The sequence below is a fragment of the Misgurnus anguillicaudatus genome, chromosome 25 (assembly GCF_027580225.2).
Source record: "Misgurnus anguillicaudatus chromosome 25, ASM2758022v2, whole genome shotgun sequence".
NCBI lineage: Eukaryota > Metazoa > Chordata > Actinopteri > Cypriniformes > Cobitidae > Misgurnus > Misgurnus anguillicaudatus.
In genome coordinates, this window is record NC_073361.2 from 29053680 (window position 1) to 29066348 (window position 12669).

General features: G+C 39.1%; 1 protein-coding gene across 1 annotated transcript in view; it reads left to right on the plus strand.

The window, feature by feature from the left end:
* Positions 1-5611: 5611 nt before the first annotated feature.
* st18 (ST18 C2H2C-type zinc finger transcription factor) overlaps positions 5612-12669 on the plus strand; it is a 92488-nt gene continuing 85430 nt past the window's right edge. Inside the window, exon 1 of the mRNA XM_055182371.2 lies at positions 5612-5770. Within this exon, the coding sequence (XP_055038346.2) occupies positions 5740-5770 (31 nt within the window). The 5' untranslated portion in view covers positions 5612-5739. The remainder of the gene's footprint in view (positions 5771-12669) is intronic.

Here is a 12669-nt window from a genome sequence, read left to right on the forward strand (position 1 = left end):
AGGAGAAAACAAGTTTTTTGTGTCATGGCAATTTAAATATTACAAAATGGTTAAATGATTACAGAAATGTTATTCATTTTAAGGTTTTAAAGGGTAGTCTTATTTAATATTGTGTAATTCTCTGAAAGTCATGAACAAGATACATCATTAATATGAGTAAGAAACGCACATGATCGCGATTTTAATATTTATGAATAGGAATACGTACAAATTTGTACGTCTGTAAAGCAGTTGTTGAATAATGAACATATTAGTCCAGTCAACACGTTGGTTTTACCCCAGTGATGCGCGGGTCAATGTATAAACAACCCGCACCCAATCAACGTTTTCAACTAACTTGCCCACAACTCGGACCAACAAAAAAAAAATAGTGTACCCGACCCCCTTCCTGGCCCGCATTTTTTAAAAGTAGTAATTGTTTAATATAGTTAATTGGGATCTTTATTTCAAACGACCCGAATATCATTAAAAATATTTTAGGAAGACCATGGGTGACCACAGGCACCCGCTAATTTTGGATTAACCCGCGCATCACTGTTTTAAACGTTTCCGTCAGTGGCGGCTCGTGACTGCTCATCCGAGGATGCGCTAATTCAAAATAAGTGTTCGAATTGTCACATGTGTGGTTCCCTTTCCCAAAATATGTATCCTGCATGTCGAGAGATCCTGTGTGCATCACGTGTTTTGTCAAAATAAGTGCCTGCTGCACACGCGTCAAAACCATTTATGATAAAAGAGACGCTCACGTTCCCAAAATACACGCTAGACACTCCCTTAACACTAAACTCTGATTACACATGAGATTATGCGAGTATCTGGCAAGCGCGAGCGTCTCTTTTATCATAAACCCTTTAGACGCATCTGCAGCAGGCACTTATTTTGACAAGACACGTGATGCACACACAATCTCTCAAAGCACAGAACACATATTTTGAAATTACGAACCACACACATGACGGGCTACATACATGTTGTGACGAACTTCGCATCGTGCGCCGTCAAAAAAAGAAGTCACCGGCCGCCACTGGTTTCCCAGTGTATTAAAACGTAAGTAGGGGAGACCGGGGCTGGTTGTCTCACGGGTTGGTTGTCACACTGCTTATTCCAGACATACTACATGGCACTGTGGTACAATTTTGATATCAATTTGTTAGCCTTTAATAGCTTACTCATTTGCACTTGAAATTTTGCTGAGCAGACACAAAACATTGAGGTTAGGAGACAATATTTTATTTTTATGGGCCAGAGTAAATTTTAATGTTGGTGTTGTTTTTGTGTTGAGATCTTGTAGGATATTAGTCATTCAAAAACAAAACACTCATTAAAAAGCTAAAAGTAGTTGCTTTATTTTGAATCATCTTTTAGCGATCAAGTTAAAGCCGTGTGGCAGCAAGCTTATCATGTTCGTCAAGAAGTCAGTTGGGGATGGTTGTCACATAGCTTGCGAGGTTGGTTGTCACATAAGAATATTGGACATGTAGACCTTTTAAGACTGTTTGTCTGTTTGTTTGGTTTTGTTTGCTGTTAAAATAAAATAAATAACGCATTAAATAAAGAGGTTTTAACACTAAAAATTATTTCATTTTATTTCTCAACACAGTAGACAATAGGCTTTATGCCCAGCTGCACTACTTCCTGAACTTCCTGTTTTCTGTCTGCCATTATTGGACAAACTGATTAATCCAGGTGTGCCTGACCTCAGTAATCCCAACAACAATAATCAGACACACCTGGATTAATCAGTTTGTCCAATAATGGCAGACAGGAAACAAGGAGCTGGCTGAAGTTCATAGTGCAGCTGGGCATAAAGCCTATTCAACTAACTGATCACCCACTTTAATGCCATTGTTTAAACATAAGGGGCATTAATAACAACTATCATATGGGTGGATTCATATTAAAACTTATTTGCCGTTTCTAGCTTAAAAAACTAAAAAGTTACACATTATATTTTCAGATCCCAATTTATCACTGAAATCCTATTGAATCACTATAGGGACAACCAACCCCATAACCGTGATGGGGTTGGTTGTCACATTGTGTCAGAGTGTCTTTGATGGTTAATTACTTCCTGTTACAAAACATTCTAAAAGTAAAAAGTATACACATTTAAAGCCAAGACTCCAAAGTTTCATTTCATGTAGGAATTACTGCTGAAAGATTTTTTGAAGATGAGCAATTCATGCATGAATAAAAATTGTGACAACCAACCCCGGTCTCCCCTACATGTACGTACAGTATGGTACATAAAAATACACACAGATCCTCACGTTGAATTCAATGGTTTGGATGCTTTTATCCAACATATTGTTCATTATAAGGTATACATTTTTATTAGTATGTGTGTTCTCTGGGTTCAAACCCATGAGCCTAACGTAATGCTCTACTACAGTATTGCTCCATGTTCAAATTGTAGTCGTACAACCAATGTGGCTCCCTTTGCATTATCTTAAATCAAAATGATTAGCTGGGGAACGTCACAATTTTGTTTATGTTTGTAAAATGTTTGAAAAATGCACCTCAAAAAGTCAACTTTGGCACCCCCAAGCCATTTCGCTTACGTAACTCGGGCTAAACAGCATATCATACAAATGCTAGTGTAATAAAAAAGATAAAGTAAATAAAAAAATAAAAGAGTGCATTGAAAAGTAAAGGGACTTGGTGACATTAGCAGGAAAGGAAAGTTGATTCAGAGACGGGCCATGAGAAAGATTAGAAAGACAAGAATTGTTTTCTCTTCTTCATCAGATTGTGGCCCAAAGGATTTATTTGATCAGAAACTTTGAGATTAACTTTGATTTCCCAACATGACATTTACAGAGTGTCAATTCCTAACTTTATGGTCACAGTTTTAAATAACATTTATGCATTTGGCAGATGCTTTTATCCAAAGCGACTTTCAGTGCATTACAAGGTATGTCTTTTTTATTTTCCAAAACTGTACCCAAAAGCAGTTTCGGTTTGTGTTAGTGGACTTCACAGTAAGGTAGTTTGTTAATCCCTATTACTGTAAATCAAGATTTTTTTTACAATAAACTGAGACCAAGCCTAAAGTCAATTGCAGTGTTTAATACACGAGACCTAAGCAGTGTTATAGGACGACCTGTGGCTTTTTCTGTCACTTGAGATCAGAGTGGAGAAACCGAACATGTTTAGGGGTGTGTGTGTGTGTGTGTGCGCGCGCGTGCGTGAGAGAGAGAGAGAGAGAGAGAGAGAGAGTGTGAGTGTGGGGCTGTTGATGGCAGCTGCTACTGCTTTGGATGTAGAAACGGACAGATTGTGCGTTGTGTTGGTACAGCCAGTTCGCCACCTGGCACGCTGTTTCTTGTTAGAACTTCTTGCTGTTTCTGTTCTGCTCAGAGAGACACGGATGCGAGCGGTGACAACTTTCGTCGCACGCCACGTTCAAACCGGCACCACAATTAAGGCCAAAGGGACTATGTACAAAAAAATCACAACTACTATACTGGAATAATTCAACTTTCAATGCAGAGAAGAGTTCACTAGGGATTCAGACAATGCACGCAAATTCACACAGAACGATGATTTTTGGAACTGGATGTCTAGGAAGAAACTTGTGGCCGTTGTTAATTAGTCGTGGTTGCTAAGGAAAGCATCACTGTTACTACACTATTAAAACTAAAGGTTCCAGAAATGGTCTACACTCCATTTTTGGTTCCTCAAAGAACCTTTCAGCCAAAAGACTTGTCTTTCATAACTTTTAATGATCTAAAGAACCCCTTTTCACCACCAAGAACCTTTTTTAATACAGATGTTAAAGGTTCTTTATAGAACCATTTAGCCAAAAAAAATGGTTCTTTAATGGTATCACTGTGAGGAACCATTATTTTTAAGATTATATCATTATCAGTTTGAACAATCCTAAAATAATTTGATTTGAGCCAATAAGCAACCACCTAGCAACGCCTTGGCAACCACTCAGAACACTATGGGAATTGATAAGCATTTTTTAAATAAAATGGTACAATTCGTTTCATGTGTGATATTGAATCTGATATTCACAATTCGAGTCTTTGTGTAAATGATAATTGTTTAGACACCCCCACGCCCCAGCCGTCCAGCCCACCCAAATCCAAACCCCCGCATCCCGGGATGTGATTGACAGCTAGAGTGCTAATGTCTCTCTCTGCTAACAGACCCGACGCATCCTTCTTATTAGTTAGTCATTCCACACTATCACACCCAGAATCTGTATCTGTTATTTCACATTTTAGCCCTGCTATGCATATGCACAGCGCCCAGACCGACACTCTCGTTTCCTACATATATACAAGACCAAAAAAAGGTATTTTTAAATTCGCTTTCCTGGTCTTTTTTTAGTATTACTTATTACTTAATCCTGTGCATTATTTTGGGTCTTGCAGTGTGGCGGGTTATAATGCATTTGCATAATAGATGCTTTGAGATTGAAGATTTGAGAAAGAAAAAATATTAATTTATACATTACAACCTGCTATTAGTTTATTTTATCACACCGTTCTGTGAATTTTAAATTGATTAATTTTTATTAGTACAGTATAAAAAGTCCTAAAGTAGAAAATCATTAAGAGACTAGTTTTAGGTCCTCATATATTCATTATTAAATATCTTTTTTTTTTCATTTTATGTTATTTGGGTCAGTATCATATGTATATACACAATGTGACCCCCAGCCATAAAACCGGTCATAAGTCACATGGGTATATTTGGAGCAATAGCCAACAATACATTGTATGGGTCAAAATTTTACGCCAAAAATATTTAGGATATTAATTAAAGATCATGTTCCTTAAAGATGTTTTGTAAATTTCCTACTGTAAATATAAATAAACATTTATTTATCATTAGTAATATGTGTTGCTAAGGACTTCATTTGAACAACTTTAAATGCAATTTTTTTTATTGGCCCTGAAGACTAGTTTTGTGGTCCAGGGTCACATATATTTTGAGTTATGTGAAGACGTTGATGAAATGATAAAGATCATAAAGTGGACCATGCTATGCTATACTATACTTTACTACATTTAGTTAAGTTGTAAGTAAATTAGACTTGTGTTTGGTGTGTCTAAATGTTTACCCAACAAACTATTTGCAATATTCAAAGACATTAAATCCAACAAATTATTATTCTTTTTTTTTAATGCAATTTGTTTAGCAAAAATCAAAAGTCTTCATTAGTTAACCAAATTGTGTAACATTAATGCTTAACATTTAATTTGTTTTCAAAAAAAAAAAAACGTTTTTGCGTACTTTTTAGGAAAAACTTGGCCCTGTTGATTGATTATGAATTATATTTATAATTGCATTGTTCAGCCAAATAATCTCATCTGTGGGTATGAGAAGTAAGCCATTTTATTTACTTAAAAACTTTACATTTCCAGCAGACAGTAGAGCGTTTATATCCCTTTTAACTGCGGAAACAGATGCTGTGAAACACCAGCACAACTATACAAGTTTGTAGCCGAAGGGTGAATAAACATAGTTGTAAAAGACAAACTTCTTCTTTGGATGACATGGAGGCACAAGAGTTATTCTGTTGAGAATGAGTGGTGTGGTGTCGCTCAGTGCCAGTGCGACTGTGCCATCATGACCCCTCTTTTTCACTGCCGCCCCGCCTCATTTCAATGGACAGCGTTTTCTATTGTGTTCTCCATCAAAACAGAGGACAAAGTTAGTCAGCAAGTTGCATAGCATTCCTGCATTCAGATTTCTCAAGCCTCTTTTGGAAAATGTTTGACAATGAGAGCTCGACCTGGCCGGACCACCGGAGGTACGTAAACTATACCTTTTTTTTATCATTTGGTCATTGGCCGGTTTATGTTGAGTAAGCATGTACAGTATCAGTGGAAAGTTTGGACATGAGTGTTTGTTTATCTTTATCTTTTAAATTGATCGATAGATCTAAAGTAGAGGTTCTCACATTTTTGACGTGCACCCCACCTTTGTGTAGCAATCCTTTTGCGGCCCCCCCAAAGAAAATTCATGACATAAAACAATCTCAAATGTATAATTTGAAACAAACATATCAAATTATACAATGTTGTGCTGTTGGATAGTAGCCTTATTTTTCTGAGGTTTAAATTACAATAAATTAATGTATTTTCTAAAATGCCATAAAACTGGGGTCCCCTGGCACCATTTTGCGCTCCTCCTCCGGTTTGAGAATCACTGATACAAAGGCTTACTTAGGGCCTGTTTAAACGAGAATGCTTGAGGGTGAAAACGTAAAAATATTTTATCGGATGTGCCTTTTGTTTACACGGTGACGCCGTTTTTGGGAAAGCTCCACCCTCCAGAGTGGAAATCTTAAAAGTGATCTACCGTCGCGTTCCCATCTGAAGGGTAAAAACGCAAAAGTCTGCTCACGGTGGCTCTCGTCGCGTATGCGTTTACGTCACAGGCACGTGCCAGTTTAGGAAAATAACAACAAACATGTCGGATTATCTCCATACGACGGACCTTCAATTGGCCATAGCAGCTCTGATAAATAGACAAGTGTCTTTCCAGCAGTTGTACGAAATATTCACAGCTAGTATTTCTGATCAAAGAAAGCGCATTAATTACCTCCATCAAATTGTTGATGTGCCAATTAGTCGGATGCAAACCAGATGGCATTGGACGAAACCTGGGAGAACAAGGAACAGGGTTGTACGCAGATGTGTGGACTTGGTGGTGTGGGTGTCAGCGCTTCACATTGCCACCTAGCCGCCTGGAGTGCATACTACATCAAATATCACACACTTTTGCATCACCATAAGCACGCAGATTTCCTCCTCAAAGCGCTCGTATAAACGCGGAATAAAAAGTGATAATGCAACTTTTTCTTTTCAGATCGTTTCCGTCTAAACGTAGCCTTAAAAACGCAAAAAAGTGAAACCACCCTTCAGAGTGGAAATCTTAAAAACGATCTACCCTTGTGTTTCCGTCTAAAGGGTGAAAAGCAAAAGTCTGCTCACAGTGGCTCTCGTCGCGTACGCGTTTACGTCACAGGCATGTGCCAGTTCAGAAAATAATAACAAACATGTCGGATTATCTCCATACGATGGATCTTCAAGTGGCCATAGCAGCTCTGATAAATATACAAGAGTCTTTCCAGCAGTTGTACGAAATATTCACAGCTAGTATTTCTGATCAGAGAAAGCGCATTAATTACCTCCATCAAATTGTTGATGCGCTAATTCGTCGGAGGCAAACCAGACGGCTTTGGACGAGATCTGCTAGAACAAGGAAGAGGGTTGTACGCAGACGTGCGGACTTGGTGTGTCAGTGCTTCACATCGCCACCTAGCTGCCTGGAGTGCATACGGCATCGAATATCACACAGTTTTGCGTCACCATACGCACGCAGATTTGTCACCATACGCACCATTGCATCACTATACGCATGCAGATTTCCAAAACGCTCGTATAAACGCAGAATAAAAAGTGATAATCCAACGCCACTTTTGCGTTTTCTTTTCAGATCGTATAACCTTAAATTTAAACTAAAATTTCTATTAGGTATTGATCGATATGGATTTTTTTCGCGCCGATACCGATTTTTGTTTCATCAGCCTTAGCCGATGACCGATACAGGCTGCCGATTTTCTTGAGCCGATACTGCTTTTGCTCACTCAGTTTACATTATAAAAATGACAAAATGATGATGCCAAATGTTACAAGTCTCAATTTAAAAAAGTAACATTTATTGAACTTGAAAAAAACTATATTTAACAAATAGTAAGAACAGGTGGGGTGCTATGGGACCATGAACTGCACTCTCCATAATGATGAGGAACTATCAGCAAAGGATATTGATTTCTAGCACTTTACTACAACAAATATATATAGAGATGAGAAATAAAAACCCGCTTTGTCCAGCTATGATCAGCTGTTAGGCCGATCTTTCGATGTTGTCATGGAAAGGTTGGTTGTTTTTAGTCACATGACCTGCAATTGTCTGTCAATAATGCTGTAAAAAACTATTAGCGAACACAGCAGCCACATATCGGCCGATGCTGATACACATAAAACGTGCAAAAATCGGCCCGATATATCAGGCGGCCGATATATCGGTCTATCACGAATTTCTATTATATAAGTGATATATAAGTATATAATTAATTACACAAAAAATAATGCGTTAAACATTTTTAACACATTTTAATCGCACTTATTTTTGCACCGCGGAACATTTCTCATTGGATGAGTTTCGGCGGACCGATTATACTGGAGCACCAACTAGTGTTCATGACTTCAGACAACAACAAACCACAGTAAACATGAACGAAGAAGCTGATGAGTTCGCTTTGGTTGGCCCCCGTCCACGGATGGAAGCGTCGATAAGAGCATGGTTGTGTGTAAGCTATGCAACAAGGAGTTCACATATCACCGCAGCACATCGAGCCTCAAGTATCATCTCAATGCAAAACATATAGCAGCTAGCGTGGACGTTAGCCCGACTCCGAGTACAACGACTTGGTTGAACAAAAATAAACAATATTTTGTTGCTTAAGCTTATGTATTCAGTCATTATTCATGCTATACAAAAAATCCATGTGAAAAAATAACTTCTCAATGTTCTCAGTTCAAATATTTATTTGTGATTAATTTCGATTAATTAATTACAAAGCCTCTAATTAATTCGATTAATTTTTTTAATCGAGTCCCGGCCCTTAATAAGTGAACAGAGAAGCATATACAGAAACTGTTTAATATCCCATAATGCACTTCATTAAGTTAGATATAAGATTTTGTTATGAAATATTTGCCATACAATACATTATTGACTTAAACATGAACAATATTAATAAAGAATCTGAAAATGTGTCCAAACATTGACTGGATATTGTAAGATATACTTGGATCTGTCAACTCAGCCGTGCACTATATAGCACGTCAATCACTAAACACGCATTTTATCTGATCTCAATACAATTGCATCCTTGTACATTCCTGGCACTTTTACCTAAACTACCTAAAGGCAAACGGTGGAGATTTAAACAAGTTATTTACAAGAGGAGCCCAGCCATTGCTCTGAAAACTAGGCTGCAGATCAAAGGATTGTTTTGATGTCTGCGCTTAGCATATTTGTTTAACCTACCCAGTGATTCTGCAAAGTGCACAAGCTTTTTGGTGATATGCAGAGTACCCCTTTATCCCCCTTTCTCTTGTGTTAGCTCCGGATTTAAGTACTTTCTGTATTTAGGAGACAACTGGATTTGCCAGCTTTTGAAATTTAGTTGCCCACTGCTTGCAGTCTTGGCACTCCGAAATAGATAACTAGGTATGTAGCAGAGCTAATCCTGATCGGCCTTGTAATAGTATTTGTGGACTACACGGCACCCAATTAGGGCATAATGTGTTATTTTTGTTTCTGCTAAGTTGGATTAAATATGAAAATGTGGTTGTTTTCCCTTCTCTTTCACGAATGTTTACTTTTTTTAATCTGCATATTTATTTTTCCCGTTCACCCCCACCCGCCCTTGTTTTTCAGTTCGCGGCCAAATTCGGGGTGAGATGCATTCAGCTATAGTTAGTAGTGGTGTGCGTGTCAATCGAGAAGTGAGAAAGCGCTCGATGACGAATAGCCATGTACAGTAGAGGAAAAATAAGATGAGCCGGGAGGAAAAGGAACTGCGCGCATAATTCTCTTTTACTTTAGTTTGGCGAGATGAGCGTAGGTTTAGTGGCAAGAGGAAGAGAAAGGGGTTAGATGGCTCACAAGAGGGATAAACCTGGAGAGTCATGCTGTAAATGTGTTTTACAGAACACAATGAAAAGAGAGGACAAAGCCATTGTGCCAAACTCCTTTGGAAAATGGTGAAGCGGCTCTCCAAGGTCCAAGACCGTGGAGAATCCGGATGAGCCTTCGGAAGTGGCAGAGGAGGCGAGTCTTTCCAGGAGCGCACCTGAGAAATGGCCACCCTATCCTTTCCTATTGCGTGTGCAAACTTCAACACGCGATGTATTTTTTGGGATTCTGCCTCCCGCGGTAAACACGCAAATATCATTGTTAGTGCCGAGAATTCCTTTTGAAAGAAAGTGTTTCCCTAATGATAGAGCCCTGCCAAAAAAGAGAGAGGGAGAGAGAGACAAAGGCGGAAAAAATGGAAAAACACAAAAACAGTCACAGGTGCTCGGGGAAAGAGAAAACAGTGTGAATGGTCACCGAGATCCCGCGGGAGGCCTTTCAACGAAAGCCAGTATGGTGGGTGGACTCTGTGACAAGGACGTGCGTTGCGAGCCAGGTGGAGCAGTTTACCGAGCGCGCTTCCGTAAGCCGCATTCACATGGTAATGCAGCTGCGATGTAACTTTTATTTGTCTCAGTCTGGTGCCGAGAGCAATAATTATAGAGCACTTTTGCCAGCGTCAAGACCGACAACATCGGCAGATCGAACAAATTTATCATTTCATTCCATTTATCGTGTGCTTATGAACATAAGAGTATGTTGCTGTTGATGATATATTTTAGAGAGAAAATATTTATTCAGCCAGCGGTGCCTTTTATCTGGGTAGTATTGTTTTAACGTCAGCTGTCTGTGTGTTAGCGTCAACTCAAATGCCAACTGGCAAGTGTCACATAGTTTAGCATTTTCTAAAGCTAACAATGAGAGTGTGTGTAATTGATTGTACTGGACAATAAAGCAATAGTTTACACCCAAAATGAAAATTTGCCCATATTTTACTCACCAACTGCGATTCGTTTTTGTAACGTCGGGTCAGAGGTCAGCCTTCCACATGACCTCTCGTGAACATGCGTACCGTCGTAGTTTGAAATATAAATGTTTCCTTACGTTTCACTTCAAAGGAAATTTAACGGATTAGTTTTGGATGGATGGATTCACTTTTTGGTTTCTATTAAAATGGGGCACTATCCAATGCCATTTTAAAGCTGAAAAGAGTCAGGATATTATTTATTGTAACTGTAACTGTGTAAGACTGAAAGAATGAAGTCATATACACCTAGGAGGGCTTTAGGCAGAGTAAAATATGATCATTTTAATTTTTGGGCAAAATTTTAGGTTAAAACTGGGTTTGCCTCTTAATGCTGCATTTACACCAACCGCAGTAGAGGCGTGAAGCGCGAGTGATTTCAATGTTAAGTCAATGTGAAGGCGCGTTGACGCGCGTCAGGAGGTCCCGCGGTGCGGAAGACGCGTTTCTGCCTCTTTCGCGCGAATGTGCTTTTTGTGCATTTTGCGGTTCACACGAATTTGCGGCTGACGCCCGAGTTAAAAAATTTGAACTTTGGCGGAATTTCGCGCCGCGTTAACCAATCAGGAGCCTGCTTGCTGCTGTGGTGGCAGCCCCGCCCGGAGTCACTCATTCAACCAATGCTTGATATTGTCCGTAAGCAGTCACCCGGAGCTATACGACACAAGTTGTTATTTCTATAGAGACAGGAATAAAAAGGGCCTCGCTTGAAAGAGTGGCAGTGAGGACATCGGGCAACCTGGTAAACTTTAATACACATTTCACTTTTGAGTCACTTGACGTTTATCGACCCGCGCTGTTTATTTTCCCCTATAGTAAGGTTACCACACACAAACCGGTAACTCTCTCGATAAATGCACAATCAACATCAGTCATCTTGCAAACAGACAACCGCATAGCACTTGCCCCTCCCACAAGAAACGGAGTTTGCCTCTGACTCGCGTCAAATGCTTGCTTTTTCCTCGCATCTACTCCGCTCTACACGCGCAAATGCATTCAAAGTGTTCAAGTGGCAAATTAGGCGTGGTAGGCGCGATCTTGACGCCCAAAACACGGTTGGTGTAAACTCAGCATAAGTCTTGAAAAGTGAAGCCTATGGCTCTTTGATCGCCCCCTGGTGGCTGGCTACAGTACAAGTCATAAACCCCACCCTCTTTATTCAAACGAATGAGACTCTGCTCTAAATAAAAAAATACTACACTTCCAATAAAAGTTTCTGAAAGATGTTTTTGGTCTTTTCAGGTAGTTGATATCACGCTGATATATGTTCAAGTATTCATTTTTGTGATAAGTTTCATTTTAGCTAGTAATTTGATGCTATAAAAATGTGGCGTGGTTAAATTGGGCGTGCAAGTGTTTGGGCTGACGTTTGATACCACGGCTCCGCCTTTGGCTCCACGGACGATTCCTTCTGCGCATGCCTTGGCTCCAAACTGAAGTTTTTACGTAACATGGCAGCGACCATAGTCGAACATTTTTAGCTTCAATTCATTACAATGGAGGGAGGCGACGTCGTCCATCTTTTTTTACAGTCTATGGTTTAAACACAGGTCCTACAAAACATATGTATATGTGTGTGGAGATCTTAATATTTATTCCTTAATGTTAATTAATTATTGTTTTAGGGTAATTGATGGCACTAATTGCTTTATAATCACACTTTTCTTCTCCTTCACAGTTTAAAAATAAAATAAGCAGCATTTAACGCCATCAAAACGTAGCCACTCTGAAATGTCTACAGTTAAAATATAGATTTTTTTCAGACTTATCTCACAGAAAGTCGTGTTATAGACGGTTTCATCGGACGCACGTGCGGTGACACGATAGACGTCTGGTCCGAACTTTACTTCCAGTTTCATTTTTTTAATGGTCTGACAAGTTGCTGAACTGAACTCGAACAAATACCTCATCGAACATAACAAATGTTAGGTAATCTACGTTGTTTATTTTGCTTGTTATATAAATAAACTACG